This window comes from Neovison vison, chromosome 13 (assembly GCF_020171115.1).
Source record: "Neovison vison isolate M4711 chromosome 13, ASM_NN_V1, whole genome shotgun sequence".
In the NCBI taxonomy this organism is placed as follows: Eukaryota; Metazoa; Chordata; class Mammalia; order Carnivora; family Mustelidae; genus Neogale; species Neogale vison.
In genome coordinates, this window is record NC_058103.1 from 66,388,925 (window position 1) to 66,408,496 (window position 19,572).

A 19,572-nucleotide genomic window follows, 5' to 3' on the forward strand; every position below is an offset into this window, starting at 1 on the left:
GGCTGTATCATTTATTTTTAGCTTAAAACTATTCTAAGTTGTTTTATAAATCAGGAAAGATGGTTACTAATTTGGTTACACAGAATTGGATTTATAAAAATTACCATACAGTAATTTTAATAAAGCCATATTTAAGATGAAGACAATTCTTCAAGACTGCTTCGTAATCTTCCTTCTTTTAGAATTTTAAAATTCTTTTAGAGACAGAATTTTTATACAGCGCTTACCTCCTGGAATGGATTTTTGTTCCTTGGAACTGAGCTGCAACAAAGAAAAATGTTGGTGAAAATTTCACTGAAGGCTTTCACTATGGATAAAAGAAGTAGGGGAAACACACGTGCACACACAATTAGATATGTACTACAGTTCTTCCCCCTTCACTTTCTTTGAGACAGGGTCCTTTAGCTCTGTGTACCCAAATAGTGAATTGGGATGCAGAGGAATATGAAGTACATGTGTCAGTATCTAAAAGGGAGTAGGGCAATCTGTTAACTTTAAAATAAAATCTAAGAGAAAACTGGAAGGGAGAAGGAAACACTGAGCAGCAGCTCTCAGAAGGAATAAGCTAAGTTGATAAAATATATTTTAGTGGTAAATTATATGAGATTTTACTATATTCAACATAATTTTACAGTTTGTCAATATCTACATCTGTGGAAAAAACTATAAACGCATGTATGGGAAGTAACAGGAGGAGATGGGGGGATAAGAGGAGAAATTTGCATTTTTTTGTAGCTTATTTCTTTGTATTTCTATATACCACTATATATTATTACATGTACTGGCCTCATATTTATATACTTAAAATGTATTTTAAAAATACTTTTTTACAATACTTTTTTAATGTATTTTTAAAATCCAAGAGATCTTTTAATAAAGATATTTTTCAATGCTTCTGTGAATCACATATATTTGTTTTGGTGCTAAAACAGGCTATACAAAGAGAACTTAGGTTTTCCTCACAAGCAATTTTTAAAAATCTCAAGAGAAGAGTGTATTACACCATCCTTAATTACTGAAAGGCCAATTTCACAGCTTTATCATCTTTTCATCATTTCTATGGCCTGTCTGAATGAATTCTCCAAAGAAAGGGCCAGAAGCCCACTCGACTTCAACACCTCATCAGCGATTAACCTCCTTCCAGAGTGCTTTAGGTTCCTCTAAGAGTACACATAGAATAAGGAGAGATTTAAATAGCACAGTATTATTAACAATCAATTGTGATGTTATTAACATAACAATTGTGATGAAATAGCTCAGAAGAAGGCAAAGAAGTTTCTAAGAAGCAAAATACGCCTACTTGTTAGCCATATGCAAATACAAGGATAAAACGTAAGCCGGAGAATATCAAGACAGGAAAAGAGTTGTAAATCCACTATCTTAAAGTATACAAATCAGTGGGTTTTACTGTATTTACAGAGTTGTACAACTGTCACCACTAACTTAAGAACATTTTTCACCACTCTCAAAAGAAGCCCCAAACTCCTCATCTGTCACCCCTCATTCTCTCCCTTCCAGAATATATTGTCAAATTCTCCTATGCCAGCTGCAGCTGCTCTTAGCAGCTTCTTTCTCAACTTTAGTAATATTTCTGTTAAGAATATAATCTTTTAAGTTACAGTATAATCTAACAATCAACTATCTAGTACTAGATTATCTGTTCTATTGATAAAGATAAAAGCTTAGGATAAAGCAGGGACAAAGTTCTAAAGATCCCAAACATAAAATGTAGGCAAGAAACCAGCTTCATCAGGTCTAGGTGAGAAAGAAGATCATTTTCTAAGGTTTTTTCCCCTCCTCTTTAGGCCTATTCTTTATGTCTTGTAGGCTATTTTTCATACTGCCATGAAGTAAATCCTGAAAAATGATATCCATAGTGAAGCAAACAAGAACATTACCACACCATGTTTGTTATAGAGAAATCATCTGTAGAATGTTTCACTGCCATAAAGAACTATTTACAATAATCTAAGGGGGCTTAGCTTTTATGGGCCAGTTAAATAAAAATAACAACTGGTATCCAACATAAAGTTCCCGTCTTTGCTTTGGTTCAGTAAGAATGTTCATTTAAATACACATCCAAATTCCCCTCCACGAAACGGTCTGTAATACTGCCATCTCGTCATAAAAAAACAAAAACAAAACAACAAGCCCAATGTATTTTTTTTGGTGTGTATATATACTTGAAAAGAACCGAATGTCACGTAAGATTAGCAATGATTATCTCTAGGTAATAGGATTATATATTTTGTTTACTTACCTGTTTTCTACATAGTTTGAATTTTTTAATAAGCAATTACTGATTTGTAACAAAAATTATTTCCATTCTTAGCCAGGTGGGAAGACCTACAAACCAATTACACAAGTCAAGAGCTGCTTACCTGTCATTGCCCCGCAGCATTTTGGGATCAAAGTATCTATAGTCATCAGTTTCCTATTAAAAAAACAAAACAAAACAAAACAACTTGATTTCTCCGTAGAAAGTTCCTGTTTGGCTTTGAATATGTTATTTAATTAAGCTATTAATCTGGTAGATTAATTAAATAAATCTGTGTCACCACCACTACTACTAACAGAGCACGTACTACATGTTAAACATTATTCTAAATCCTTTAGATGAAATTACTCACTTAAATTCCCATAACATCTATGAGGTAGTTATTGTTACCTGTTTTTTTCAGATGGGCAAAGTGGGGTACAGAGAAGTTATCTAAATTTCCTAAGGTCATAACTAGTAAGTATGGGAAGTACAGGATTTGAACCCAAGCAGCCTAGTTTCAATGCCTAAGCTCTTAACCACAATACTATACTACACTAATATTGCTATACTGCCTTGAAAATATACCCATTTTATAAACCAATATAATTATTTTTTTGTTTCTGTTTTAGAATTTTATTAGATGTCCATGATTTTACTGAATACACCGAATAACCTAATATAGGTTCATAATCTCTATTATTTGAAACATTTGGAGTTAGATGTATTCTGGCATCTTGAATTTAAAAAGTTTTTAGATGGTATCATGCATGAACGATACAGTATGACATTCCCAGTTATGGGAGTGCAGGTATACAAAATCCTTTAGTTTTCAGAACTTTGTAGATTTCTGACGTTGTGCATAAGGAGTTATGGAATCTCCCAACTGGAGACGAGCGTCTACATAGTAAAGGATCTGCAAAGTACTGTTTTCCTGCTAGCAGTGTAACCACTCCCTCATCGCTGCCTCCCTCTCCTTCTGCAACACAGTCAGCCGAAGAAGACTGTGGCTTGCTGGAGCACAGATGGCTCGATGCAAACCTGACTGATGACAAACCATGCATTGGTTGCCACGACCTAGTGCTGTACTCAGTGGCAGACAGTGCCTAACCAATCACAAAAGTCTCAATGCACTCAAGAGTAGCATCAGAACCCTTCAGCATGTTGCTCCAGGAAACCATTACCAACCAGAGTTACAAGGCGAAACTCATCTGATATTTCTGTAATTCCCTTTTAACTTATCCAGTCGAGACAAATCAAAAGGGAATACCTACTAAGTGGTAAAAATGCATCTAGAATTAGGTTATAGCATTTTCAGGCCTTTGAGATAAGATGCACTGAAGATTACTAGCCAGATCTAACTTAGTCCGCTTTGCTAAACTCTTAAGTATTTTGCTAATCTCTCTTTAATGCCTCCAAATCAAGTTGTCTATCTGGGAACAGGAAAAGGATAAGAGAAAGTGCAGGTAACTGCCTCATCTAGCAGATGGATAAAGAAATGCTTTCAAAGCAGAAAAAATTTACTCTTTCTAGTTAAAAAATATCTGTCTGTAGTAATGTGTTTTCAGTTATACAGTTAGAGTTACCAGTTAACTAATAAAGTAACTTACATAATCTGGAGAAACATTAGAATAAGAACCGTAATTTAGCCATCCATGTGCCTATGACAAGTATTGTGGAACACATGTGTATGCTGGAATGAGCAGTAAGCAGAAATATAGGAATAGTAGGTTTTTGGTTCCAATTCTGCTATTAAAAATAGTGTGACTTGGGAGAAGTCATTTAATATCTCTTGGTTTCCTCTCCCCCACTGTTTAAATAACTTCTAATGTTTCTTTAAACTCTAAAGCTCTGTGATTCCATGAAAAGCATGTTTCTCTCAATATAGCACAGTGCTGAAAAATGTGGCCTGCCCAGCTCTGCCATTTATTAACTTTGTGTCCTTGGGCAACTTAATTAACTTCATTGTGCAAAGTTTCCTCATCCATAAAATGAAAATAAACATAAAACGGTTTTTGGGGGCACCTGGGTGGCTCAGTGGGTTAACCCTTGGCCTTTCGCTCAGGTCATGATTTCAGGGTCCTGGGATTGAGTCCCGCACCAGGCGTTCTGCCTGGCAGGGAGCCTGCTTCCTCCTCTCTCTCTACCTCCCTCTTTGCCTACTTGTGATCTCTTTCTGTCAAATAAATAAATTAAAAAACAACAACAACAAAAAACCCCAAAATAACAAAAAAAAAACCCCAGTATTTTTTGTAGAAGGTTCTAATAAAAACTAAATGTGAAAAATGTTTTCAATGGTTCCTGACACATAAAAAGTATGTAATAAAAATGAGCTATCATCTTTATTACTATCATTATTCATTATGTCAACTTCAAAATTAGGGACAGTAACAAAATATCCTAAATTCCCTTAACCCCGTGTGTATTTGGCATCTAAAATTCTGCATTTATTTATATTTTTAATCTTATTAGTGTTTGGGACAGTATCTCCCACAAATTCAAAGTTTATTATGAAGCAGTATTCTCTATAGTTAGTTATAAATGTATACTTCTCTCAAGTATACTTCTCTCAAGCTTTCAGGCTTTTCAAGAACTACGTCTTTGTACATTCCAGGATGTTTAAAGGAAATCTATTGTTACACTACACTGTATACCATTTTCTCTGTATAAATTTCTAGACTGAAGAATCCAACCCTTTTTAGTTTATCATTCTAGAACATCCTCTCATTCCTTTCATAATTGTAATTGTCCCACTTGGGGATGTTTTACTACACTCTTTGTTTTCACATGGGCAGATTTTTAAATACGTTTATTTGTTAATTTAATGTAATTATCATGTTTCAAGAATTACAAAAAGTGACATAGATTCTGTTCCATCTTTCTTAGCATGGGATCTTAAGCCTTGCTGCCAAAATCTCCAGAGACCCAGATCCACCCAAACTAGGGTTCTGATGCTGCCTTTCTTGATTCTAGACTCGTGATAACCACTTTCTAGTCGCCATAATAACAGGATGACCTGTTGAGTGAAACGGACTGTGACGACCTTCACATTCCTTTCTTGAATTGTGAATGGATAGCTTGGAAAGCCAGTAAATGCTAACAGTATTTACCCATTTCTCTATTCATCCAACAATTTCTCCCTCTCAATTTACTTTTCAGGCCAAGACTTTTGTGCCATCTGAACACATGCACTGTGTACTCCCCCCCTAATTTTCATAAAGTTAAATTGGTCTGGTATTCCTTATACTACACCAGCTGATGCCCACTAGCTCTTTATCATTTACTGAAGCTTGCTCCTTAGGCTATGTTTTACTATATAGAGAATACAATCTGCAATTAATTTCAATGAGAGCTGGCCAGAACAGTTAGAGCAGCTGAGAAAACCAATATTCATTATCTGTGATAATGGCTAACAAGGCTCTTTGAGAACATGGACTCTTTCCTTTATGTAGTCTGCTGTGATAAAGCCCACAATGAGTTCAGATTTTACTGCTTTTCATGTACCGAGTTTGATATGTTCATGAATTTATAAGTTCACTGTTAGATGCTACTCACAGGATTTGACTTCATCTCCATGAGATTGTCTAAAATACGAGTAACAGGTAGATTCTGTGGAAGAGATAAGTATTTTGTTAAATATCAGAAGAAAAACCGAGGTTTTTCTCTATTAAAAAAACAGGTGAATCATTCCAGTTAAGTATGCTTACTTTTCCATTAAACACATTCTAAAATTAAGTATTCTGTGAATGGTGACATAGATGTAAATACCCCTGGCACTACTCAAGTTTCCAGAGAAAAAATATAATTCTAAATCAAAAGGTCCTTTTCATGTGAAAGTGTAACCAGGTTTTAATACAAATACGTGTTTGGGATTTTTACTTTGTTGGAATGTTTGCTTTTTAATATGACCAATTGCAAACTTTTGATCAAATAAGAATCCCATTTTTTCCCCTATTTCCTTTGTGCAGGTAGTAAGAGTTTCTTTAGAAACAGAGTAACTGAGAGTTTGAAAATGTATGAGATTAAAGAACCTCAAGAGTCTTTCATTTCTGATGTATATTCTTCTGAGCCAAAAGGATACTTGTGCTCTTTGAAAAATGGGGAAATGGATACATAAATTTTATTGACCATTTTTGTTTTGCCTGGGATAAATTCCAAATTTCCAATGACATACTGCACTGTCTTCTTACAGAAGAAATTCCACTCTGAACGTGTAACACTGGTGTTGGCAGAAGACTGCCTCTTGACATGCTTATATGCCTTGGGATAAGAAACAGTATTGCGACATTTCAATCTACTTTTGCCATTATTTTGAACATAAGACATGAAGTATAGAAACTTTACTAACTAACTATTAGGCTTATTCAAAATGCATTCCTACTGGGATGGTATTCTGCCTACTTTGAACTGATATTTCCTTTGTAAACTGTGCAGGATGTTCTATAAAGAATATTTTGTATCTTAGAGACTTCCTACAACAAAGGCAACATTAAATCTGATTATTTAAATAAATGTAGATAAAAACATTAGTATTTTACAAGAGTTTTGCTCTCTTTAGGTTATAAAACATATTATTGTTACTAAAATGGACTACCACTAGAGAAAATGCTGCTTTGGCCAGATAGAAAATATGAATTTTTTTAAATTTCTCTAAATTAGCAAATAAAACCTTTTAATATAATCTTAGCCAAGTAAAATTAAAGCTATTTCATTATTCCCTGAAATCTGTGTTGGCCAGAAACTTTTTAATATAAACAAAAGCACCCAAGGTTCAATCTAACTGAATTTACTTCCTGAAATCTATTATTTGGAATTGAACAAAATAGTATAGCTCAAAATTTTACCCTGTAAGTTTGGTTTCAAATAAAATTGAGTTTGTACATGTAGGAATAAGTCTACACCATGACTTTCTCTGAAGAATGACAGGGGGCAGATTTACATCTATAAAAATGTTTTATCCCAAAGAAATAACTACAGTTATATATTTGTTCCAAGTAACATTAACAAACGATGAAGTACTTTGCAAAATAAAAGGGGGGAATAATTTTTAAAGACACCTGGAGAAAGAATACATTAAAATTATAAGATTTTACTAAAATCAATTTTATACCAATTTCTCCATTTACTACAGCTCTCCACTGAGCTCCCTGAATTGCACTACTAGATCCGTGCCATGGAGAAAAATTCAGAAAAGATGTTATATAATGATAAAGCTGTAAGAGTCATATTATTTTTATATTTGTGACAAAAATTAGAAATTTGAATATATCAACGTGTTACGATAAATCCTCATGGAGTATAAAAATGAGATTTTTCTAAAAGGTACAACTAAATTTTGCTTTGTATTTTATAGCAATACAAAATAGGTATCTGCAATTCCTAAAGAAAAGACTGCTAGTGAACAAGTCATTAAATAATGCAAGAAAAACTTCTTTCTAGCAGAATAATCCCAAACTTCATGAGCCCAGGGACAGTTCTTTATGTTTCTGTCTGGTCTTTATAACCACATAACACCCAAAGAATCATCTACCACTGCTGCACCATAGGATATTTGCATAACCAGAGATTTAAGGAAAATTTCAAGTGTAGAGAATGATAAAGGTCCATAATGTTGTTAAAGGCATAAGAATACTTCAGAAAACAACTTCTGAGATCTTTGTCACCAACTAATTCTCTACTTAGCTTTTGTTCTTTACTTAAATGAAGACCTGAACTGAGTTAATCATTAAATTAATATTTTTGAGAGAGAGTTAGCAAGAATGGGGGTGGGGGGTGGGCAGGGAGTGGCAGGGTGGGGAGGGAAAGAGAAGAGAAAATCCTAAGCAGGCTCCACGCCCAGCATGGAGCCTGAGCCTGACGTGGCACTCGACCTCACAACCCTGAGATCATGACCTAAGGCAAATGAAGAGTCAGACACTTAACCCACTAAGCCACCCAGTTAATCATTTAGAAGTTTTGTTTTTTTTTTTTCTTGAGAGAGATGAGGATGGGGCAGGGAAGGGCAAAGGAGAGAGAGAATCTTAAAAAGGCTCCATGCCCAGCTTGATGTAGCGCTCGATCTCACAATCCTGAGATCATGACCTGAGCTAAAATTGAGGGTTGGACACCATTCAGGTGCCCCCAAATCAATTTTATATTATTAATTTATATACAAGACTAATCAACTTTTGAAAAAAACTAAACTGTGGCAGCTAAACACTAATAGAACAAAACTATAAAATTTTCTTTGTTCAACAAATGTTACCTTACTCATCTTTGGAAACAAAAAATTTCTGTAGCTCAATAAATGAGGTATAAATGAAATTTATTCAAATAAAAACCACTCCATTAACTGTTTAAAAAAAAATTTCCAAGCATAGTTTTTAATGTTTTTGGAAACTGTTTTAGAAAAGAATGTAAAATATTATCATATAGGTCAGCAAATAAATCTTAAGTAGTCAAAAGCATTATTATAGGGGTGCCTGGGTGGCTCAGTGTGTTAAAGCCTCTGCCTTCAGCTCAGGTCATGATCTCAGGGTCCTGGGATCGAGCCCTGTATTGGGCTCTCTGCTCAGTGGGGCTGCTTTGCCCCCCTCTCTGCCTACTTGGGAGCTGTCTGTTAAATGAAAAAAAAAAAAAAAAAAAAAAGCCTTATTATAGACACAGATTTGAAAGACAACTCTCATACACATGAATATCCTAAATTAAAGATCAGTATTTATAAAATCTTCAAATTTCAGATATAAGAACTGGAAATTTTACTTGGAGAAAAAAAAAATCTATTTCTAAAAAACCCTTATAAGTTTTATAAAACTTGTAAGTTTTATGACCATAGTCATGTTGTATGATTTTAGTCACTGGAGAAGTTAAAACAAACACAATGTTAGTTTTATCAGTGTCATTGCTTAAAAGCAAAACTGAAATGAAATGCAGAGAAATGAAAAAACAATCTAAGAAAAGCAATACAGCTTTACATCCAAAACAGTTAAAAATTTTTTTTCCCTTTAGTTCTCCTAGAATTAGCTACTTGTTGCCCTATATTGCCATCTGGTCTATGGTGACTATTTCTAACTCTCCCCTTGCAGCCCCGGCCTTGGGATGATACTCTGATGCTGAAGTCAGCACTGAGGCTGGGACAACAGTTGCTGCTTCTGATAATCAAAGCCCTAGACAATGAATACTAGTAATGTGGACTTCCTTAAAGAAAATGCTTACCTTGAAGACTGTATTAGCTAAGTAAAGAATAAGATGAAATGTGTGGACACCAGAAAAACAATGGGAATGAGCAACTATCAATGATGTAAGGGACAGAAAGCTGTCAGTGAAGTAAGGACAGGAAAAGGGAGGGGGAATAAGATAGATCATCTATTTCCAAAATTTTGAAATTATAAATCAGGGATCTATGAGTGAATCCAATATCCACAACAGTATCTTACAAATGAGGAAATGATAAAATATATTGTGTGTGTGTGTGTGTGTGTGTGTGTATAATGATATAGTATAAATATACTACATATACAAATGATAAAATATATAGTCCTTTCATTTTGCATTTTTATATGAATAAATAATTTTTATGTGAATAAAAGCCATAAATGAAATAAAAAGATCTATTGTCTAATTTTCTATGATGCTTCTAAGAGCTTTGTATACTTTGTTTATTGGGCAAGGGAAGTTTTATGCATCACAAGTATCAGTTACCACATAAAACCACCTGAATGATACTCACAGCTTTGGAATTTATTTGTGTAATCGTACAAGAATGTGATGAATAATATAGCACGAAGTTGCATAATGTAGAAGTCTTATTTAATTTTTGCTTATTTGTTAAAATAATCCCTTTTAAAAATGAATAAACAAAAAAATTGCAAGCACTGGCAATCAGTAGGTTAAAAAAGAGTAAAAAGAGTATTACTAGGGCACCTGAGGGCTCAGTAGGTTAAGCATCTGCTTTCCACTCAGGTTGTAACGCCAGGGTTTCTGGGATCGAGTCCTGCATCGGGCTCTCTGCTCCTTGCCTCTCCCTCTGCCCTTCCCCCAACTCATGCTCTCTCTGTTTCTCTCTCAAATAAATAAAAGCTTTAAAAAATTATTAAACTGACAAAGCCTGCACACATATACACACACATATGCACACACAAGGTTGGGAAGGATATAGAGAAACCAGAGCTACAAGTCACTGCCAGTCAGTAAGTGTATCCTTTCTGGAGGGCAATTTGGTATTATTTATTAAGAACAATGAGAAATGCTCACCCCTTTGATTCCTTAATTCAGTTAGAGGAATTTATCATATGGAAGTAATCAGAGATGAATACTCACCCAGAAAAAAACTAACACTTAAAAATTAGGCATATAACCTTCAGTATACTTATTTTTTTTTTGAAACAAAAGATCATATTAAACTTTGTTTTTTAATATGACATTTCTTTTTACTTCACAGTATAAAATGAACTATGCTCTGACCCCCACCCCCAAAATCAATAAATATTTCTCTAATTTGAGCCTGAAGTGTATGTCTTATTAACACACACTTTAAAAAAAGCGACATGGCTCTTCTAGTTGTGGCAGCAGAATATCCTACAGATGGTGATAACTACCAATCATGCCAAATTTTACTATTTTGAAGTACTTTGTTATTTGCAATGTTAAGAAAAGCAAAGGAATTTGAAGTTACAGATGCCAGTTTGTTTTTATACTAAATGAACTTTAAACAAACCAACTTCTGTGTTAACATAATAAAAAATACTTAAGTTGATCAGTTCAGACACTTCTTGCAAACATTAGTGGACATGCAACATGTGACTCATAGGGTAATAAGTTAAAAAATTGATCATTTCAAAGGTTAAGTTTGTAATTTTCCATGCTAATTCTATACTACTGTGATTTCCTTATAAGCGTGACCCGTTAAGAAAAATACGTAAATCTCCTGACACATTAATTTAACTGCATGTGGTTATACAACAGTCACTCTGTCTAGGGAAAGGCTGACAGTGTCTTAGGGGTTGGTGGTTCCCCTTCTGTATCACATAACAAAATCATCTTGTCCATAGTTAATGATAAATTGAGTGGTGTGACAGAGATTATCTCCTTGACAAAACTCTACTCAGGGTCCCCTGAGATCTCTTTCCCCTGAGATCTGATTTCTGAACTGTGTCCATTTTTGCATAGTCCAATTTAAAAAGAATTCTGTTAAGTTGGTTTAGTGAGAATCTCTCATCTTCAATACCTGGTCACCCTAATATCTGATCAGGTTCCTCATCCTCTACCATCTCCCAGGTGATGTCTGATCATTTGGCTTGCCTTTAGCAAAAATCCTGTTAGCTTGGTTTAGCCAGAATCCTCTTTCATTCCTGATGTTTCCTTGTAATTTTATATTCACTGATCCCTAAACTGTTCCTTGGCTATTAATTCCCACTTCTCCTTGATGGATTTGGAGTTGAACCCAATCTTCCTCCCAAGCTGCAAAACCCTACTGAGATGGTCCCAATACCTTTTGCAGGTATGGCAATGTCTCGAATGTCTTACTCTTGACTTTAACAAGAGTCATGACTAATTTTCTCTTTAAAGGTGCTAGGTTAAACTTTAAAATACAATATGTTGGTCTCTAATGTGCCCAACTTCCTATTTTGTGCCTTTTGACCTTCTACAAAGAGAGTGAAGAACCTGATTCAGGGAAGTACTATAAACCAGCAAAAGAGTGGAGTAAGTACTTACTAGTAGCTCCTTACCCAGAGAGAGCAAGACTGGGAGGGACTGACCTGAATACCTAAGAGGGATAGCAAAGCTCAAAAATATTCCCAAGTAATTAGGAAATAATGCAAACTATCTGGAATGTATCCTAAGTAAAGTTTGGAAAGTCATCAGCCTTTTAATTAAATAAAACAAATTAGAATGTTTTCACTGTTCTTCACTAATACTACATGGCTTTTATAATAAAATGTTGCCAAAATAAAAAACTGAATACCTACTGTATGCAAAGTGCTATTGAAAATTCAGGGATGAGGGGCGCCTGGGTGGCTTAGTGGGTTGAGCCGCTGCCTTCGGCTCAGGTCATGATCTCAGGGTCCTGGGATTGAGTCCGCATCGGGCTTTCAGCTCGGTGGGGAGCCTGCTTCCCTCTCCCTCTCTCTCTGCCTACCTCTCTGCCTACTTGTGATCTCTGTCTGTCAAATAAATGAATAAAAAATCTTAAAAAAAAATTCAAAGATGGGGAAAGAACTGCCTTCCTTCAAGGTCAAGAAGTAGTAAAACACACATCAATTTTATCTCAATAAAACTGTGGGGGGGGGAATAATGTCAATACAAAATACTACATGTAAATACTGTAATAAAGATAAAAAGTATGGAGGAAGTTCAGAGAAAGAAAAGATCTATTTTTTTCTGAAAACAAGTAAATACTTAATATTCACATCTGAATAACTGCTAGTTAACTCTGTAAAATCTGTATTTAAAATTCTTCTCATTATAAATTGAAATATTTACATATACAATATTATGTCTCAGATTTTCCTTAAACTATCTCAGTAAAATAAAAATATATATATTAGGGAATACAAAACAAGAATGACAGGATGTTGAATACTAAAGCCTGGTGAAGGGTTCAGGAAAGATTGCTATACAATGCAGATTTGAAAACTTCCATAGTAAGAAGTAAAAAATCCTGTTTGAAAAGAAACCAAATTAATCGTGACTCTGAAGCAGAATATCTATATACTGGAATAAGAAAAAATCAAAAGATCATTAAAAAGTGTCTTCTGTATAAAACTAAAACTATTATTACAAAATGAAGTGTAAAATCAAGCTACAGTTTCATTACCTCAAAACATAAATTCTACTTAAAATATTTTATTCTAATTTACATACTTTTAGACTATTAATTCATTCCCTTATTCTCTTAATATATGATAAACCCTAAATCATAAGCATTAGATAGCAGTTCATTATTCCAAATAGGATATGCTCATTTCTCAGTTAATGTACCTTCACAAACCTGCAGCAGTTAAAGGAAAAGCAAAGTGTCAATAAAGTCCAAATGAACAAATTAAAAAAACCCCTCTAACCTATATACATGTAAAAAGACTGGAATATTCTTAACTATGCCAGAACCAAAGATCCTTTGATTTTACTTTATTCCAAATATTTATAACTTGAATATATCTAGAAAGTTGTTCTAGCTGAACAATCAATCTGTCAACATCTATGTTACCAGAATGGGGGGCACCTGGGTGGCTCAGTCAGTTATGCATCTGCTTTTGGCACAGGTCCTGATCTCCAGGTCCTGGTATAGAGGCCGTATCCGGTTTCCTGCTTAGCAGGGAGTTTGCTTCTCCCTCTCTCTCTCTCCTTTCCCACTGCTCGTTCTCTCCCTCTCAAATAAATAAATAAAATATTTTTTAAAAAAGTTACCAGAATGTTTTCTAGTAAGTGTACTCACTTGCTGTTTCAATACCAGGTTCTTCACTCCTTCCATAACAAACTGTGATCCTGTATTCATGACTCGTGATAAGAGACTAGGGGCAAAAGAAAAAGATCACACTAAGTATAAATTATCTTTCTAATTTGTTACAGATAAAATATTTGCCTGATTATACACGACCTGCTGATGCTCACTTACCTACCACTTTTATTCTCAGTAAACAGAAGTGACCTTAACATTTTTGCTTCTATAGGTATCACTGCTGTAATTTTATCTAACAATAAAAGTGATAAAATACTCTGACTAGGGCTCCTACATGGCTCAGTCATTCAGTGTCTGCCTTCAGCTCAGGTCATGATCCCAGAGTCCTGGGATCAAGGCCTGCATTGGGCTCCCTGCTTAGCGGGAAGCCTGCTTCTTTCTCTCCCACTCCCCTTGCTTGTATTCCTTCTCTCACTGTCTCTCTCTCTGTGTCAAATAAATAAATAAAATCTTTAAAAAAAAAAAAACTCTGACTAGTCAGTAATGATTCATAAAATCTAAAAAGCTGTCTTCGAATTAAACATTTTAATTGTTTAGTCTTAGCTGTTTAGGCATACCTTGTTTTATCATGCTTCAGTATAATGCACTTTGCAGATAATGATTTTTTTTTTAAAACAAACTGAAGGTTTGTGGAAACCTTGCATGAAAGAAGTCTATTGGCACCATTTTTCCATCAGCAGTTGCTCACTTCATGGCCCTGTGTCACATTTTGGTTACTCTCACAATATGTCAAACTTTTTCATTATTACTGTATTGGCTATGGTGATCTGTGATCAGTGGTCTTTGATGTTACTACTCTAATTGATTAGGGGTGCCACAATCCTCACCCATGTAAGAAAGCAAACTTAACTGACAAATGCTGGGTATGTTCTGAATGTTCTATCAACTGTCTATTCCCTTATCTCTCTTCCTCTCCTTGGGCCTTCCTGTTCCCTGACACACAATATTAAAATTGGGTCATTAATAGCCCTATAATGGCCTCTAAGTGTTCAGGTGAAAGGAAGAATCACATGTCTCTCACTTTAATTTTTGATGTCTGATCTTATTCATTTATTACTCTTAGACAATCTCTTTTTTTCACTGGACTCAGACTTAGAGGTAGAAGCTCTTAGAGAGGACAGCCTCTGCCTCTTGGCAATCTGGTCCTGGTGTTTTCCTTGGCCTCCTTCATTCTCTTGGCCAAAACTTTAGCATATTCTGCAGCTTCTTCCTTACTTTTCTTAGTATGCTGTTTCTGCAGAGCAATATGCTGATGTTTGTGTTGGAGGACATGCGGAGAAACAAGATGTTGAATCTTGGATGCTTTGGTTTCTGGTTTCTTACCTTCTTTGTTTAGGGCACTTCTTACAATATAGGTGGACATCACCTTTACAGGGACTAAACAGTTTGCAGGTTCTGCTAGCTCGTTTGGGCCCCAAGCAATGAGTGCCAGTAGTATCAGTGAGTCCAGGAATATCCCTAGGAACATCCCTTCCCCACTTTTCTCACAATGACCAAGTTGAGAACACTGAGATTTGCATCCACCAAGCAACCTCAGACAGATTTGTGCTTTCTTTCTTCAGTCCTCCTTGGTCTTTCTCCAGTCTTCAGGAATGTTCCCTATTCAGCAGCAGGCAGACATGGCCATAAGTCATGGCCCTTTACTGGGAAGCCTTGTGCGTCCTGCCACAACTGAGGCAGACCACATAAACCTCCTTCACCCAGAGCACTGTGGCCATCCATTACTCATAAAAGAGGTGAAGTTTGTGTTTATCACTCACTTCAGTGAGTTTCTCACAGCCAGTAGTTGGGAAAGAGATATTCAGCTTCATCCTAAAGGAGCCTACCACCTCTGGGCACTACGAAAAAGAGCACATGTCTCTCACTTTTAATCAAAAGACAGAAATAATTTGGTGAGGAAGAAGGCATCCTGAAAGCTGAGACAGGCTGAAAGTTATGCCTCTTATGCCAGTTAGCAAAGTCGTGAATGCAAAGGAAAAGTTCTAAAAGGAAATTAAAAATGCTATTCCAGTGAACACACAATAAGAAATCAAAACAGACTTATTACTGATATGGAAAATGTTGTGTAGTCTGGATAGAAGATCAAACCAGCCATATAATTCCCTTCAGCCAAAGTCTAATCCAGAGCAAGGCCTTAGTTCCCTTCAATTCTATGAAGGCTAAGAGAGGTGAGGAAGCTGCAGAAGAAAAAGATAAAGCTAGCAGAGGTTGGTTCTTAAGGTTCAAGGAAGGAAGTCATCTCTATAAGGTTAAGTGCAAGGTGAAGCAGCAAGTGTTGAAGTTGAAACTGTAGCAAGTTATCCAGATTTAGCTAAGGTAATGAATGAAGGGGGTTACACTAAACAAGAGATTTTCAATACAGATAAAATAGGACTTCTACTGGAAGAAGATGCCATCTAAGACTCTCACATCTAGCAGAATTCAAGGCTTGGCTTCAAAACTTCAAGGACAATCTGACTCTCTTATTAAGGGTTAATGTGGATTAAATCTACTCTCTGTTCTAGAAATGGAACAAAAACCTGGATGATAGCACATCTGTTTACATGATTTACTGAGTATTTAAGCCCACTGTTGAAACTCACTGCTCAGAAAAACAGAAAAAAAGATTCCTTCCCAAATAGTACTGCTCAGTGACAATATACCTGGCCACCTAAGAAGTGTGATGGAGATGCACAGTGAGACTAATGTTTTTTTTCAAGCCTGCTAACGAACTACCCATCTGTAGCCCATGGATCGAGGAGTGATTCTGGCTTTCAAGTTTTCTTATTTAAGAAACATGTTTTGAGGGTGCCTGGGTGACTCAGTTGTTAAGCATCTGTTTTCAGCTCCAGTTAGGATCCCAGGGTCCTGCAGTCAAGCCCCACATCAGGCTCCCTGCTGGACAGGAAGCCTGCTTCTCCCTTTCCCGCTTCCCCTGCTTGTGTTCCCTCTCTCATTGTCTGTCTGTCAAATAAATAAAACCTTAAATAAAAAAAAAATTATAATATAGCTCCCACATATAGTGATTCCTCTGATGGATATGAGCAAACTAAACTGAAACTGTTCAAGGTTTTACCATTCTAGATGCCACTAAGAACATTCGTGATTCATGGGATGAGGTCAAAATATCAACATGAACGAAAGTATGGAATAAGGTGATTCCAACATGCCAGATGACTTAGAGGGATTCGGGACTTCAGTGGAGGACTGCAGATCTGGTAGAAATAGAGAGCTAGAATTGGAAGTGAAGCCTCAAGATGTGACTGAGTTGCTGTAATCTCATGATACAACTTTAATGAGTAAGGAGTTGTTGCTTGAGATGAGCAAAGAAAGTAGAGCAAAGAAAGTAGTTTCTTGAGACTGAATCTACTCCTGATGAAGATGCTGTGAAGACTGCTGAAATGACAACAAAGGATTCAGAATATTCCATAAATTCTGTTGATAAAGAGGTGGCTAGGGTTTGCAGGACTGACCCCAATTTTCTACTCCAGGTAAAATGCTATCAAGCCATATGCACTGCTACAAAAAAAACTGTGAAGGAAGAGTCCATCAATGCAACAAACCTTACTGTAATCTTACATTAAGAAACTGCCACAGTCACCACAACCTTCGGAACCACCACCCTGATCAGTCAACAACCATCAACACCAAGGCAAGACTCTCCACCATCAAAAAGATTATGACTCGATGAAAACTCAGAGGATGGTTAACGTATTTTAGCAATAAGTTATTTTTAAATTAAGTATGTACATTTTTGACAATACGCTGCTACACCTTTAACTGACTACAGTATTGTGCAAACATAAATAACCTGCATGCATGGGAAACCAAAAAAATTAATTTTGAGTTGCTTTACTGTGATATTCACTTTATTGCAGTGGTCTGGAAATTAATGCACAGTATCTCTGAGTATGCCTATAGTTTTTAGGCAAATTATAATTTGAAGAGAATTCCCTGCTTTCTTAATTGACTTAATACCAAAATAATAAAATTAAAGATAGTAAATAAGATGTTTTAGGAATTAAAACACACTAACAAGTTGAAAAATATATATGAGTGTAAGTATTATGAGTAGGTCAAAAGTTACTATTTTCTCTACATCACAGAAGCTAGATCCAGTCCTGTTTATATGATCTCCCCACAATACATAACATCCATGATATAAAAATGTAAAGCACAACATAACTCAATTCTGAAGCAACGTTTATTGTCTGAATTTTTAACAACAAAAAATAACACCAAAAAATGACGTGCCATGTTGGGTTTACATTTGTGGCTTAATCTCTCACTCTGAATCAAAGGATGCTTTGTGGGATGGAATGGTATTCCTATATTATGATTATCAGAAGGCTAGGGATATCCTTCAAATCAAGATTTTCCTATAACACATTTTATTAAAATTCTCAAGTATGAAATCCATAAGAAACCTAATGGGCTCCTAATATTTAGTTAAAATTTTATGAAACTGGAAAGTCTATTAAAAAGATGAGAGTAATTTTCCAAATAAATTTCCTTTTCCTTTACTCCTTTCTGAAATGAAGACCTGGATAAGATGGAAAATCCTTCTTTAACAGAAACAAGAGAAAGTAATCTTTGTTTGAATAAGAGTTCAGAGATAGTTCCCTGGTACCAGGAAACTCGAGTGCTAACCTACACAGCACTGCACGAAGGTGAGACTAGCTGGATTAATTTTGTCAAAGCACTTACAAGGTCCTGCCTTAGGCTGAGTGTTTTTGCTTTTTGCAAACTGTTTCATTAAAACCTGAAGCTCAGGGTGGGGCTAGAATAAGACTGTTTTCCCCTGGGCTACACACTTTTCTTCTAAATTCTAAAAATTAAGGAATTTGAAATAAGTATGGTATAAAAAAAAGGAGTAGTGGGAATTACCTTGTTCAGCTACTTTGAAAATCATGCATACTATAGGATGTTCTGGAATCAGAAGTCAGACCTACCTCTGGGGACTTCCTCTTTTCATTTAACAGTATGCCTAGATCTATCCTGAAGCTAAGTCTAGAATGCCAAGCTCCAAATCTATATTACTTATCAACGCTGATGTAAGAATAGCTTTAACCTTCATATAACTTCTGAAAATGGAAAATGTCATTTTTTAAAAAAGATTTTATTTATTTATTTGACAGAGATCACAAGTAGGCAGAGAGGCAGGCTCTCTGCTCAGCAGGGTGCATGATTCGGGGCTCGATTCCAGGACCCTGGGATCATGACCTGAGCCAAAGGCAGAGGCTTAACCCACTAAGCCACCCAGGTGCCCCTGAAAAATGTAATGTTTTAAGAAGGCAGCAGGAGAAGCCAATATCTCATACCACGTAAAATATATTAACTTACATTTAAGAATGAGAATTTAAACTTAAGGAAGGCAAAAGCATGTTGACATTCATCGCACAAAGAAAACATTCTGAATTCAAAGTGTCCCTGTGTTTCTGGGCACCTGGGTGGCTCAGCTGGTTAAGTATCTGACTCTTTGTTTCAGCTTGGGCTCCCTGCTCATCAGAGAGTCTGCTTGAAGATTCCCTCCCACTGCCCTTCCCCCATCACTCACTCCCTCTTTCTCTCTGAAGTAAATAAATCATTAAAAAAAAAAAAAAAAAGAAAATTAAAAAAATCCCCAACCTCCCCCCAACCAAAAACAAAGTGTAAGTATATTTTTAAGGCATGTGAGTCTAATTATGATCTGCAGTACCAGACTTATTCAATCAGAATTATTAAAAATACTTACCCCATTGGTTTCGTGGTAGTATTACCATAGCTGGCAGGAGCTGAGGCCATCTTGGCAAAAGCCCTGTGAAATAAGAAAGTTGTATTAAAAAGTTGATTATCAGAGCTAACATTCAGCATCACAAAACTGAAAACTCTATTGGCTGTAACTTTTACTATGCAGACA

The 19,572-nt window shown here is 35.7% G+C and overlaps 1 protein-coding gene across 1 annotated transcript in view; it reads right to left on the reverse strand.

The window, feature by feature from the left end:
- SCFD1 (sec1 family domain containing 1) overlaps positions 1 to 19,572 on the reverse strand; it is a 105,241-nt gene that overhangs the window by 12,707 nt on the left and 72,962 nt on the right. Inside the window, exons 18-22 of the mRNA XM_044231755.1 lie at positions 19,408 to 19,470; positions 13,671 to 13,746; positions 5,813 to 5,866; positions 2,382 to 2,434; positions 228 to 261 (exon numbers count right to left, since the gene is read on the reverse strand). Coding sequence (XP_044087690.1) covers positions 228 to 261; positions 2,382 to 2,434; positions 5,813 to 5,866; positions 13,671 to 13,746; positions 19,408 to 19,470 — 280 coding nt within the window. The remainder of the gene's footprint in view (positions 1 to 227; positions 262 to 2,381; positions 2,435 to 5,812; positions 5,867 to 13,670; positions 13,747 to 19,407; positions 19,471 to 19,572) is intronic.